This window comes from Astatotilapia calliptera, chromosome 15, assembly GCF_964374335.1.
Source record: "Astatotilapia calliptera chromosome 15, fAstCal68.1, whole genome shotgun sequence".
Classification (NCBI taxonomy): Eukaryota; Metazoa; Chordata; class Actinopteri; order Cichliformes; family Cichlidae; genus Astatotilapia; species Astatotilapia calliptera.
Window position 1 is genome coordinate 37716877 of NC_137436.1, and position 14694 is coordinate 37731570.

At 43.8% G+C, this 14694-nt stretch overlaps 1 protein-coding gene across 6 annotated transcripts in view; it reads right to left on the minus strand.

Moving 5' to 3' along the window:
• Positions 1–600: 600 nt before the first annotated feature.
• The window catches only part of ephb3b (eph receptor B3b), a 57403-nt gene continuing 43309 nt past the window's right edge, over positions 601–14694 (minus strand). For 3 of the 6 annotated variants that reach the window (XM_026193982.2, XM_026193981.2, XM_026193977.2), the window contains exons 11-16: positions 12481–12728; positions 11680–11895; positions 10541–10690; positions 10038–10237; positions 6945–7100; positions 2923–4814 (exon numbers count right to left, since the gene is read on the minus strand). In XM_026193982.2, the coding sequence (XP_026049767.1) occupies positions 4706–4814; positions 6945–7100; positions 10038–10237; positions 10541–10690; positions 11680–11895; positions 12481–12728 (1079 nt within the window). In that variant the 3' untranslated portion in view covers positions 2923–4705. Of the gene's footprint in view, positions 4815–6944; positions 7101–10037; positions 10238–10540; positions 10691–11679; positions 11896–12480; positions 12729–14694 lie in introns of all 6 variants that reach the window. The other 3 variants (XM_026193984.2, XM_080290267.1, XM_080290266.1) reach the window with 2 other exon arrangements.

The following is a 14694-nucleotide window of genomic DNA, read 5'->3' on the forward strand; positions in this document are numbered from 1 at the left end:
GCACTCTGGCTTGTCCCGCAGTCCCAAGACATGGAATTAGTGGGGTTAAGTTAACTGGTTATTCTAAATTGCCCACAGAGTGGGATCTTAGCTCAGGGGCAGCTCCAGGCCTCGAGTGCCAGTGTCCTGCAGGTTTTAGATATCACCCTGGGTCAGCACACCTGAATCAAATGATTAGTTCATTCCCAGGCCTCTGGAGAACCTCATGACATGTTGAGGAGGGAATTTAGCCATCTGAATCAGCTGCAAGGATCAAGGGCACATCTAAAACCTGCAGGACACCAGAACTCGAGGCCTGGAGTTGCCTACCCCTGGTTAAGCTAAACCTGATTTGTCTTTTATTTTTGTAATTTTTAGTTATTAATATGTTTTTCTTTCTGTCCTGATGAAGGCTTTGATGTTGCTTTACCCAAGAAGACATGCTATTGTCATTACTTTAAGGCCCTGGGTTTGTCACAGTAACATTAAATGTTTGTAACGGGCAATAATTTGACTGCAAAACAAGTGAGTGATTACGAACTGGCATGGCATAAAATAAGAACATGATACACGTCCAAGTCCACAGGCATAAATTATCAATTCAAAACACAACACAAAGGCTTCATTTCTTAAATAATTTAATGCAAAAGGGTCTTTTAAAAATATTTCTACAAGAATGCATCATCACCTTTTAGTAATTTCTTGTTTATGTCTGCATCATTAAATACATCTCAATCCTTTTCAAAGAGGAATCAACAATTGAGTCTATCAGTTCTTCATTCACCCCCACCTACCCCCATTTCACTAAACATGTACAGTACTCTCTGAAACATGTCGCTTACTTTTACGAGGGTGTTTAAAAGTGGCGAGAAGACATATGCGTAGTGAGAAGAGAAGACAGAAGAAAAGACAGTACTGTAAATATTTATTTAAAACACAACTGAAGAAAAAAAAGCTAAAGATATATAAGTGAGGGGCGGGGGTAGGGGCGGGGTTGGGAGAGGGCGGGTGAATGTGCTGTGGTGGATGATGTAAAATGTAAAGAAAGGCAGGAATGTCTGGATAGTTTAAATCCATGTGGCACACAAGGAGATAGCGGACAAAGCCCGATCTCTGATGATGAAAACGGCAATACTTTTCTAACATATGGTCTCACACACAAACACACACACACATGCTCACACAGACTAAAAGTACCAGTTTATCTCAATTTCAGCATCATATAGTCTGATAAATGAACAAAGAACACAGGAGAGAAAGCTATTTCCTCTCAGCGATGTTAAATACGAAACACTCTCCCAAATGTGTGAAAAATACACTTAAAGATTAATTGTTTGCGTTGATGTGGTGACGGTTTAATCTTTTAAAAATGTGCAACGCTGCCATTTGAGCTCATCACTCATGGCCGGTTAACTTTGGTGAACCCAGCTCCAGGGTCCGGAACACCATGTGCACCTCATCAAGAGTTCATGCGAGCTCCAAAACTGTCATTTTTCATGATTAGGCATGTCTGCCTTCTGATTTCGTTGAGCCCCTTTATTCCCTGTTTTCCAGCTTTTTTTGCCCGTCAGCTGTGTCTCGTTTGGCACCGCATCCAAGTTGACAACAGTGGGGTTAAGCTGAGTCACTGAGCCCAGTGAAGGAAGTGTATGGTAAGAAACTTTGACAAATGAAAAAAGTGAGACTACGAGTCTGTTATTTCTGCTTCTGTCATATCTCAATGTCTATCGCTCTTTTCCAACAAAACAGTGTTTTGCATCATAAGAGGAAACAATATACTTGTGGAAAAAAATTAAAGCCTGCCAACAGATTCTACTCATGTTAGCAAATGTTGTCGCCGGGACTGACACGCCTGGTTGTGAGCCATCATGTCAAATATGCCTTGGCGACCTCAATGAAGTCTGACTTAACTGCAGAATTCCTATTTGAGTTTCTCCTACAACTGTTACATGTTAGTAAGCCCTTAATAGAGTGTACTAGCAGTAGTGACAACACATGTATGTGGAATGAGAACACGCAAAGGTGGGAACGCATTGTGTGCTTTGCATAACGTCCTCTTCATTTGAAAGAACTTATGAGGGGTTGGCACGCTCCACAGTCACTAACATCATGCTGTCCTTACATATCTACGGAATAATATTGTCATAATGTGCTGATCACCTCTGGAAGGTGACACCGGTGATGTACCTTGCGGATCCCTATTCAGCTAACTTGAAATACCTCTCTGTGAGGAGTGCAGATGGTGCAGTCTCAGAATTGTGGCTTTCAGCTACGATGAAAGGAGCTGCAGATTTTGACTGCGTGTCTGGGCTGTTGATCCTGCACTGTACTAACCGTGCACTAGCGGCATGAGCTGAAACAGGATGATTACAGGCCACAGAGGGAATGAAGAGCTCTAATGATGGGTCATCTTGCCCTGGATGTCTGTGTCAGCCGCATGCTTATATCCTTGTGAGACCCGATGGGCCACCTGCATTATTTTAACCAACAGTGACCAGCAGGGTTCTCCTCTGATGTCTCTCACGTGAGTATCGTTTTGTAGGAAAGTGCAGGTCACATGATGGAGTTCCACCTCTTGGGGTGGAAATGACTAGTCTGACACAACAATGCCTCTGGACCTGCTCCCTAATAATAACAGTCCTTGGTAAGATGTGTTGGTCTGCATTTAAGTGACTTTCAGGAGTGAAAATAATGTGCCTGGAAGACGATTAAGTACAGCTTCACAAACGCTCTTCATGTTGCGAATGAGAATGGATTCAGGGAAGCTTAATATCGAGTTTAAATGGCACACAAAAACTTTAACACACCTACAGTGAAGTGAGTTGACCATTCAGAGGAAACCCAGACAAATGGTGTTCAACTCTTCTACCCTACTTCCTGACTTTCCCCACTTCTTCCTTTGTCCTTTTCTTCGCTCAAAATCAAACATTTCACAACAGCACGTCCGTTTTGTCAAAACACCATTTTTTTCTCTTGTTATTTATCTTATTTTTTGTTACAAAACATGTACAGGCTGTTTAGAACAACAACAAAAATACAATATCCAATTATTATGCAATTTCTCTTGTTTTAATAATCATCAATTCAATAGGTGAATCCTCTTGGGAGTTTCTCTTCCTTCTGATTGTTCCAAGTCCCCAAACGGCCTAAAGTCCTTCTGGGTGTTGGGGAGGGGTGTGTGGGTTGGTGGGTGAGGTACAAATAAATACATAGGGCAGGACGCCAAGAAATTAAAACAAGGATTCTGATTATTTCTAAAACCCACACAATAGAAAGTAGAAATTAAAGTGTCCATCATGGTTTGTCTTCAGTTTCTGCATGATGCATATATATATATATATATAATTTCATATATATATATGTTTACGTCCAAAGTCCATTTTTTTGGATTCAATAAAAAAAAGAATGTTTTTAACAGTTGTCCACAGAATATAGCATAAGTGTTTCAGATATATTTGCTCCTTATCACAGTTCAGTTCATGCGTAAATTCTCCATGGTGGCAAATAGCGGAAGCCGTATTGTACAGTATATTTGTGTGCAACTCGCCACACCCGCACATCCAGTCGCACTTGATCACACATACAAACCCACATGCACGCACGCTCACATACAAAAATGCACACAAAAGGCCAAAAGGGTCTTTCTATTTTGTTGCCACAGTCCTCGTCTCCCCCCCAGTCGTCACCGCGTATCCAGCGGGGGTACTTCAGTCTGACCAGTCGTTTTGAAACCACAAATCTCCCAAAATATGATCAAGAAAGAAAAACATTAAAATAAAAAAATCTGACAAACAGAAAATATGGTGCAGACAAAGGAAAGTAGAAAAGCAAAATACCAGTTGTAAAATGCAGTTGATGAGCAGGTGTTCCCACACTGGGAAACTATCCTGAGTCACTTCAGGTCAGAGTGAAGAGGTCGTCTCTGAGCTACCGAGGATCCAGCAACCAAAACAGGTGTCCAGAAATATGGCCGCCTCCCTTTGACCTTTATTGACCTCCGTCACTCCTTCGACCTTTAGACCGCAGCCCATCGTATTGCCCTCCTCCACCACCCCACCCTTTTCCAGCAAGTGCCCTTTTAGATAACACACCTTCAATATGAAGATGGAGAACAACACACATGCACAATAAAACAACTTCTAGCAAGGAAAAAACAAAACAAGGAAACTGTCCTCTCGCTCTCTCGTGGTCTGAAACACTTTTTTTTTTTGCGTTGATTTTCGTTATATGTAAAAACGTTTTCACTTTTTTTTATACAAGGGTCTTCCTTCTTTCCTACATAGATCATCCAGCAGAGCTGGGAACAGGAATCAAGGGGAGGGGCTCTTGTGTGAGGATAAGAGTGTGACATTTAAGTGACAGGACTAAGGCCAACTCCACTACAATGCACATGCATGCAAACATCAACTCACTCCAGAGCTGGTGAGGCACGCGTAAGGATATACGGGGGTTTACTATTTCTCCTCTTTCAAAAACACACAAGCTCCGATTGGATGGGGGGAGAAAAAACAGAAAACTAACAAAAAATGCAGAAACAGGAAATGTAAGTGGTAATGAAATAAAGAAAGAAAAAATATTCAGAGGCACTGCAAGCCAGTTTCGTAGTGTCTAATTGGCAGAGATGGGTCAGGCAGCTAGGGTTTTCCAGTGGCAATCTCTGGCACAGTTTCTCCCCCTTTTTCCGTCTGGCTGTCCTTCGACTGCATCGGTTTGCGTGTCTTCTCACTCACACCTGGACAGGAAGTGTTTGGTTCATCTGTAGTCTCATGTCCTGAATGCTACCAAGAATTTTCTTCTGATGGCCAGCCAATGTAACCCCTATCCGCAGCAGGTCCCTGTGAGCGAAGAACAAAAAGGAAACAAAAAAAAAAAAAGGAAAAATGAGAACAGGTGGCTCAGTCGTGAAAAGAAAAGAAAAGAAAAGAAAAGAAATAAAAGAAGGAAAACATCACATGAAGCTGAAGTGCAAATTTCACTGTTCACCACAAGTGAACACATACTCGACCAGGTGGGAACGCAACATAGGCCTCACCTTGGCGATGGACCATAAAATGGATTCTGAGAGTGAGGTAACAAAATGGGAGCACTCATCTGAGTGTTAGTCTTAATGCATGATACCTTTGTTACCCAGCAGGTGGGCATGAGGATGTGAGGCGAGCAGCAGTAATGACAGTTAATGATTAAAGTGCAAACTTCGCTACTGTCTGGCAGGTGGCAGACTTCACAGAGTCTATACCCGTCTGTCACTTGGCGAGAAAAAAAACACGGGAACACGGAAGCAAAAGGTTTTCTTCATCAACAACAGCCTTTCTCTGTATAACTACATGCTACTTTCAGCAGGTAGGTCCATCTTTCAACCACCCAATCACGTGGCAGCAACTCAATGCATTTAGACGTGTGCATATGGTCGAGTCAACCTGCTGCAGTTCAAACAGAGCGTCTCCATTGCAAAGCTCGGTTGTCAAGTGACTTTGAACGTGGCAAAGTCAGACGGGCTGGAAACTGCTGATCTGCTGAGATTTTCCCCGTACAGCCATCTTTAGGGTTTACAGAGGATGGTTTAAAAAAGAGAATTTTTCCAGCGAGTGGCTGTTCTCTGAGTTAAAAATGCCTCCTGCGAGTGCATTGAGCTGATGGGAAGGCATCAGTTACTCAAATACCTACTTGTTACAACAAAAGTATGCAGAAGAGCATCTCCAAATGCACAACAAGTTGAACCTTGAAACAGAAGACCACACTGGGTGTCACCCCTAAGAACAGGAAACAGGGGCTACAGTACGCAGAGGTTAAGTAAAACTGGACCATAGCAGGTGCCTGGGTAATGAGTGTCAGTTTCTGCTGCGACATTTCGAAGGGTCAGAACTTAAAACAACATGAAAACATGGATCCATCCGGCCTTATGTCGATGATTCAGACTGGTTGTGGTGTAATGGTGTGAAGGATATTTTCAATGTCAGTAATTTCATACTAGTATAAATATGTCTATACATACACTTAGTTGACTTCTCCAGATAATAGCTGAGGAGAGAGCAGACCATCAGCTGACCAGCTGACCACGAGTGCTCTGCCTCTGTACGCGTCCTGTCCCTTCTGATCTAATATAACCTACAGACAACACGCTTTCTCACTTTATGAGTTTCTCTGCTTCAAAAACAAAGGTATACAGTGAAGTCTATCACTTAACCAGATATGTACATAATCGCAGGTACACAATTTCGCAGCGCACATCTGTCCTCTCGTCACATTCGAGTCGCCACAACTTCACACAAACAAATTCTCCCCCACCCCCCATATTTTGCCAACCCCATCAGCACAGTGACGGAGGATGAAATGATAATAAATGGGCACCATTAGAGGAATTACTGGCCATTAAGGGCAACAGAGAGCCACAGTACACCACACCTGTCAGCCTAGCCAAATTGAAACAAATTACTCCCACCTCCACTGTCTATTATGCACCTAATGAGAATGATTTATTTATCATTATAATCCTAATTCATTTATTTAATCATCACTGGCCTGCAATTTCCATGGTTTCCATTGCATCATTTCCTGTTTGTAAACATGATCAAAGCTGAACCAAATTGCAGTAAAGGAAACAGCCGCAGGAGTTAGCTTAAAAATTGTAGGCTGCGGTGCTGTGCAATTGTGTAACGGTGATTTGTTTGCTTCTAAAACGGGCGACAAAGTATCAGTTTCTGAGCAAGCAACTTCTGATCAACCAAATATAATCACTTTGTTATCTCTGACATCTTCAATTATTAAACTAGTGTTCAGCATATATCAAAGTATGTGAGCATACCTACTGGAAAACAAATATAAATGTATTCTTTTTCTTATTCTGTGATATCTGAGTTGGTTCAGAGACCTGTTTTCCGCATCTCATCATCATATTTAAGTGTTTTTAATTTGACTCTGAATCTCAGTCCCGCTCAGGCGTTGTAGACCTGAGTAGCTCCACTCACTCTGCTGTCATCTGGGCCACCAGGTCAAAGGAAGCAAATCCTGCGTTGACAAAGTTGTCACGGTAGCGGCTCATCTTGATGGCATCCAGCCAGTCCCCCACAGTGGTGAAAGTGGTATAGTCTGGCACACAGCGGTCAAGCAAGGGCTGAGAAACCCTACATTAGGGGACAGGGGGGAAGGGAGGGAGGAGAGAAAGAGAAACAGAGAGAGAGAGAGGGTTAAGGTCGTCACTCTGTGTGCCTCTACCGGCCAACCTCACCCCCAAACGCCCCCCGCTGAGCGCCACCTCTCCATTTCTCTCCTCCTCTGTTCTCCCCCCCCTCCTCCTCTCCTCTCCTCTGTACTGAGTTGTGTGCAGGGGCGAGTGGAGGGGCGGGGCGAGGACCCAGGGAATGTACAGGGTGGGTGAGGAGCAAGTTGTGACTGTGGAGAGACTGGCTGGAGGCTTGGGTGGTGGATGTTGGCGCAACAGCTGGTGAGGGGAGGTCACGTGTATTCACACACAGAGCTTCAAATCTAGCTTAAACCAGCAACAAGTGTTAAAGAAACCAAGTGGAGATCGTTTTAGTCAGGAATGCATCTGCCTGGCAGCATCGGTGATGGTGATAATGTTAATAACAATGCAGAAAAGTGCCTTCTTTATGAAAACCTCAAGAAATGAAAACCTGGAAATATCTGAAAAGCTCTGTCTTTGTGTTTTGCGTCTCGTTCTTTTTGTTGCAAAGAGATGTCGGTGTATTGTTTGGGGACTGATGAAAGGAGGAAAAAAACAAAAGATCAACAACAACTTGAAATTCAATCTGTGTGGTTGTACTGATTGCACTATTAAACCATCTACAAACGTGCTTTAAATCTGATCTGGAAAGATTGGACTCTTTGCGGTTTTGCAGGTCAGTTCAAATCAAATTTCGTCCGGCTGTGAGAACACGAGCTTAAACGACGGGCTGGGAGCCATATGCCTTTCAGTGCATAATTACCAATGCATAAAATGATACACTGTGTGCAACACGAGTCCGCAAAGGTGGAAATATTTTTTAAAAATTGCTTTCAGGAAAAGAGGGAAAAACACTGAAATGTAAACACAGATGTCACTCACATGTGTGCGCGGTTTCGCATTAGCGCCGACTTGCAATGTTGGGGACTCTGGAAGAAATGACTCACAAACTCATAGTTCATGTGTGTTTGACAGCGCATGAATGTGATTAGTTGCGCAACGCTTCCCTCAAACGTCTTGAAAACGTGTCGGAGGGCGCTCTGCGTGTTGCTGCGCACCTGTTGACAGCCCCAAAAGGGCTTCTTTAGGGGAAAAAAAGAACCTAACCTCCTGCGCTGATCAACGCTGCAGATAGAGAGGCCACCTTGGGAGTTTTAATAAAACGGCGCAACAACTCAGAGCGAAGCGCAGCAGATGAACGACAGAGGAGGTGGAGGTGGAGAGAATGTCCTGGGATGTGAAGGGAAAAAACAAGAAAGAGCACCACTGTCTCCACTCCTTTCTGCTCCGTTGATCCCTGTCATCCTTTTTGATGGCATTAGATTCATTAACAATTAAAAGGAATGGAGAGAGAACGAGAGGGGAAGGAGAAAGCACACGGAGGAGGAGGAGGGGAGTTAATAACAGTGATACAGAGGCTCCATTGAGTGGTGTAGATGGAGTGATTTTTAATAAGGCCTGTGCTTGGGCATCCAAGCCCTCGGGCTGTCGTTAACGCACGACTCTGGCTTCTCTTAATGGAGTATTGTTGGTCCTCCCATAAAATTGGCTTCAAAAGGGGTCCAGACTTATGCTGGCCACATGTTAGCCACAAGCACAATGCAGCAGGAAGGCTGGATAGTGCTGTGAGCTAGCTAGTGAGTCCACTACGAGCCGAACTTGATGTCATAAAAAAATGGCTGCTGCATTAGTCAGTGGTTTGGCCTTTTATGCAGTCATTGTTTTAAAAAGTTTGATGTTTCTTTCTTTGCTTGTTCTGACCGATTGAGCTGCAGCAAAGGATAGAAATCACAGAAGCTCACGCGGGCAAATATTCAGTCAGGTCAGGCATGTGCAACTCCCGCAGTCAAAGTCTTTAATGTCAGACAGCGTTAGCTAACCTCCAGCCACCCTTCAGTGCCGACCAGGACGACTGTAACATCTTTTACTCCTCCCTTGTTAGGTCTATCGGCAGGAGGCCACCTCTCTGCTGGCCCATTTAAAATCTCGTTAGTGGCTAATTAAAAGGCACTCTCATCTCTTTTTTGCATCGCCTTAATCGGGCTAATTAACCGCAAGCTTAATCTTCTAAGAGCGTCGCTCCTGTGGCCAACCGAGACCCTGGTTTCCCCCTTGAGCACAACCCAGGATTGTCTCTGTCCCTCCCTCAAGACAGAAAGACCCCGATGCAGAGACAGATAGGTAGGTCAGCCCCATCAGCTTTGTGCCAACTCGTTCCTCCAAATTCTTTCCAAGAAACCAATTGGACGGAAAGATAGTTCAGCTAAATGTAGATGTGACACGTCGTGCTCCCAGCTGGCGATAAAGCTGCTTTAAGGCTCGAATTGAGCAATGGTAATTTGGATTTGTATAACAGCTTACCCTGAGCTTGTGCAAACTAAAGAGTTGAATGAGATGATATCGGAACAATAAAAAAGAAGCCTGTTGCAGATTATTCAGGAACATTCATATCCACTATTTAAACTTAGCAATACTTGCAGAGTTCTCTTCCCTTGGTGCTAATGAAATTGCCTGACCAGCACTCTCTTTACTGACTGAGTTTCTTAAATCAATAAACTTAACTGACTGAAGGTTCTTGTTATTATATTACACCGCAAAAGCCAAGCAAGCCTAATCCGCCATATGACTCAGGAAAGGTAGTCATTACTAATATCCATTTATGCTATGACCATAATTATGCATTATTAATACACAGAGCATTACACTTAACAAGAGCCCTCAGGGGCATTTAGAAAAACACCCTCACATTTAAAGTCCCCTTCTATGATAACACGTTCCTCAGCATAAACAAGCATTTACTGCAAATCTCCACTTGACATGGCCTTCATACTAATTTTGACTTTAACGTGACCAATGTGCTTTTTATATTAAGGCTTACCCCGAGGACTGTGTGCTGTTGGTGACTACTTTGAGACTGGCAGCATTGCGAATAAGCTTATCCAACGTGGCCACGATCTGGGTGAATTTAGGTCGTAGGTTCCTTTCTTTCACCCAGCAGTCCAACATGAGCTGGTGCAGAGCCGTCGGGCAGTCCATGGGTGGGGGCAGTCGATAGTCCTGCTCCACGGCATTTATCACCTGGGGAAGGACAACAGAGAAATCCCAATCACTTCTAATCACAGAGTGTAGCGCAGAGGGAGGGCGGACAATGCGAGAGAGGCGGTCGATGGAAAACAGCACGGCAGAAGAGAGTAAATGGTGGGAATTATAAAAACCGGGGATAAAGAAGGAAAAAATGGCTTTGGTTATTCACAGAAACAAGGGCAAGCAAAAGTTGGAGCTGTGGGTGGATGTGTGGTGAGAAAAAGAATGGCTCTTCCACATAAATGGAAGAAGAAGGTGGTTTCTTATATATAAGCATAAATTCTCTTGTGATCTTACATCTTGATTGCTCATGTCCCAGTACGGCCGCTCGCCATACGACATAACTTCCCACATGACGATGCCGTAGCTCCAGACGTCGCTGGCAGAGGTGAACTTCCTGTAGGCGATTGCCTCTGGAGCGGTCCAGCGAATGGGGATCTTCCCTCCCTGTGGATATGCGAATGAGTAGGTGAGCATGAAATACTGGAGAGATGGAGCGCAAACACAGAGTCACACACATACAAGAGGGAAAGAGAGGGTGAGAAAAAAACTATCCAAGGGAAACGTTGATGCACAACAGATGGGTGCATGCCATAGAACCCAAACACCGCATTCACACAGGGTTAGTCAGACGTTTACAGACAAATGACACGTGCAGAGAGGTGAAACTTTAAGGATATGAAATGTGCAGCACAGTGCATTTTTCAGTGTCATTGTTAATCCTTTTCATTCAACTATGTACCCGATAGACAGTTGCTGACTCATACTAGGAGTGTCTCTTGGAGTAAAGAGCACAAAAATGAACACAACTGCTTCCTGCCATAAGGAGAATTGACCTTCTGCACGCCTCCTGACATTGTTCTGTGCTTTATCTCCTTCTTTGCTTTACTATACATGGATGTAAAAAATGGTCAGCGTCTTTCATATCGGGCCGAATCAGAGCTGAGAAGAAAAAAACAAAGCTGTCTTTATACCATCGTTCATATTCATAAGTCTATTATCCTCAGTATACCCTTTCAGACATAAATCCCAAACTGCTTTGCCAGTTGAAGAATATTAGAGACTCCAGCAATTTGTCAACAACCGATTTTGTAACGTTTCTGGGACTCTAAAACAAATCATGTGTAACACCTGCGTGCGATTGGAGGTACTCTTGTGATCTTTAAATTTCACGTATTCATTAATGTCATTAACTGGATCATTCCACACCCTTTAATATAGACTTCTATACCCTTAACTGTTCTTAATTTGTCCACGTGTCTGTGCCACAGTGACAAGAAAAACCTCTGATCTTGTGGGAACAGACCGGGCATTTATTGGACACGATGATTAAAAGAAAACAACAATAATGGGTTGATGTTGGAACAACATATGTAGCCTTTTTAAACACAGGAATACAGACAAAGCAGTCAAATGTAATATATCCACTAACTCACCAGTGAGCTGGTGTAGGTTGGATCTGTGGGGTCATCCTCAAGGAAACGAGACAGGCCGAAGTCAGATACCTTACACACCAGATTACTGTTAACCAAGATGTTACGGGCAGCCAAGTCTCTGTGCACGTAGTTCATGTCTGACAGGTACTTCATGCCTGCTGCGATCCCACGGAGCATGCCTACCAGCTGGATCACTGTGAACTGCCCATCATTGAGCTAGCAAAGGAGGAGAGAGTGACACGTATGAACTGCATTGCAGATCAAGGATCCATTTTCAAAGGAGAAAACAGCCTGTGTGCCTCTTCTTTCATGGTTTAGCTCATGGTTATTTCATGGTTTAGCTCTCTATATTCAGTGTCTTCTACACTTTTTTATGTCCTCTTACCTATATCTTTAATCTCTCATCATCTCACGCCGTAATCTCCTTCTCTTTTCTACATGCCCATTCTATATTCTTCCATTCTCCATTATCTCTGTATCAGCCCCCCCTCTTTTCTCTGGCAGACAGTGTATGATGTGACTTTGAGGCAGAGATTCATTGGAGACTGAGCTCTGTAAATGTCACCAACTGCCAGAATACAGGATTTGTAAGATATCCATAGTGAGCTCTGCAGCTGCACTTAAGAAGACCTTTTAAGGTTGCAAAGACAGTGAGATAACTGCAAACAAAAATCCAGCGGCTTTGGATGGGCTTATTTACCCAGTAGTGTTGCATCACTCATAAAATCACATTTTATACAGAGTAACTAATTTTAAGGCTATTCTGGTGTGTGCTTGTTTTTTTAATTAGTTTTTTCTCACCCTCAGAAAAGAGTCCAGTGCTCCATTCTCCATAAACTCGGTCACAATCATCACCGGACGACTTTTGGTGACCACACCTTCCAGGCGGATAATGTTGGGGTGGTCGAACTGGCCCATGATGGAAGCTTCAGATAGGAAGTCTCGCCTCTGCCTGTCGGTGTAGCCCACCTTGAGAGTCTTGATGGCTACGATGATCTCCCGGCGCCCGGGCAGCTTTAGGCGACCGCGACACACCTCCCCAAACTCTCCTGCGAGAGCCCAGGTGAGACAGCCAGAAAAACAGCAAAAGAGGAGAGATGGAAAGACAGACAGAGAGAGAGAGAGGGAGGGAAGAGAGGCATGACGGAAGAGTGGAGGAGAGTGGGGGGAAAGAGGGAAGAGGGGACAGTTAACTGGTTAGAACCAAGGAGCCAGGGAAGGGTAGCTGGGGGCAGAGTGGGACAAGGGGGTGTGGGACTGCAAGAGAAGCCAAGACTCTAGGCCAGTCTTAAGGGATTGTGATATAAGGGGAGGCATACAGTGACTTTATACTGTTAACTTACATACTAAAAGAAAAACAAATGGTGAGTGAAAGGCATAATGGCACAATGTGAAATGACACAGGACTGGGAAAAAAAAGCATAACATTTTTAGGGTAAAGTTGGGTGACATTATAGGCCAGACTTAGGGTGATTACGGGGAAAGGGGGGTCAAGGGTTTGGGGGGGGGGGGGGGGTGCTAAGCTTCAGAGGGGCCGGAGAAGTGAGCACAGGAGGAAGAGATGGGTGGAGACAGAAGCTTGGGGGTTGTGGACGCTTTATGTTTACACTCTACACCAAGCGTGTGCAAGAAGCCAAGAAAAATCAGGTGATGAAAGTGATGCGTGTCAACACAGGTGCAAAGGTAACAAAGAGGGGGAGGTCAGGGAAGGCGGGGGCAAAGGGTTGAGGGGCATGGAGGGATGGATTGAGGAAGGGGGAGAGGAGAGGAAGGGGACAGGGAAGACAGGGGTTGAGGGTTTGTCACTTTAAAGGCGAATGCTGGGGAGCGAGGGTTTCAAGAAGTTGCCTCAGCAGTAGAAGAGCTGTCGTAGTAGTAGTAGTAGTAGTAGTAGTAGTAGTAATGGTAGTAGCAGAAGCAAGCGATTCCCATCTCTGCCATCACAACGTCTTCCTTTTTTGGCTCAGAAACATATGCTAAAATATCTGAACCTCACATGGCACAGTCCTGTAGCTTTTAGGCAGAGATATAACTGTCAAATATATCAAAGACATAAAATATTTCACTGTCTACAACATCATGTGAGGGAGGGTTTCTAAAACAAGGGGGTTACAACCACATAGTGGATAGGGTGTGAGTACCAGGGAAAAAAAGGTCAAACATAACGATCCAGTAAAAATCCTCTTTTTAATTAAGAGGTTCTCCGGATATAAAAAAGTGGGCAGGGTTACAGGCAGCCAATCCTGGACTTGGAGCAATTTAATATATTTTACACCCCAACCAGACAGATTTAAACCTCTAGAAGAGTACAACAGATAAATATTAGCCATGGCTCTTAGAGACAGGAATTCCCCAAGCTTACACACACAAAACCAGACACAGAGCCAAAGAGCTGGACTTTAAGTCCTCTAAAGTACATATCCATTACAATCACGCCCTCGCAGGTTCACACAGTGCTCATTAAGGCAATCGCTGGCCAGTAAATCTCTCGATATTTCACAACATACACAAGTTTGTGAGCTACAGCAACTACAGTACATTTTCACATTACCTTCAGTCTTCCTTCTTTTAAAATTTCAATTTCCTTTGCATCAGTTTTGAAGTGCAGAGTAGTGCAATGAGGTATGAAAGAAGTAGAAAACAAGCCCACTTTAAGAGGTAGATAAGGTATCCTACAGCATTCCTGCCAGTAGCCAGATATAATTACCACTAGAATTACAACATCCTGCATTATTTCAATGATGGCAGCTGCTGAAACTCAAAACCTTAACGCTCAGTGTTTATCTGTGCACACGAAAGTTCAATAAGTGTGCAAAAAAACAGGTTTGTAGCTTATACTGGAAAATACATGCAATCAGATGGGATTAAACTCTCCCCTAGAGAAATCAATCCTGTCTGTATGGGGCTGTGCTTTTACAAAAATTTAATCAGTTATCAATAACTCTTGTGCCATATTTATTGCATTGCTCCCATTGCAGGATTGGGGTAATTTTTGCCTTTTAGGACATGGGTGAA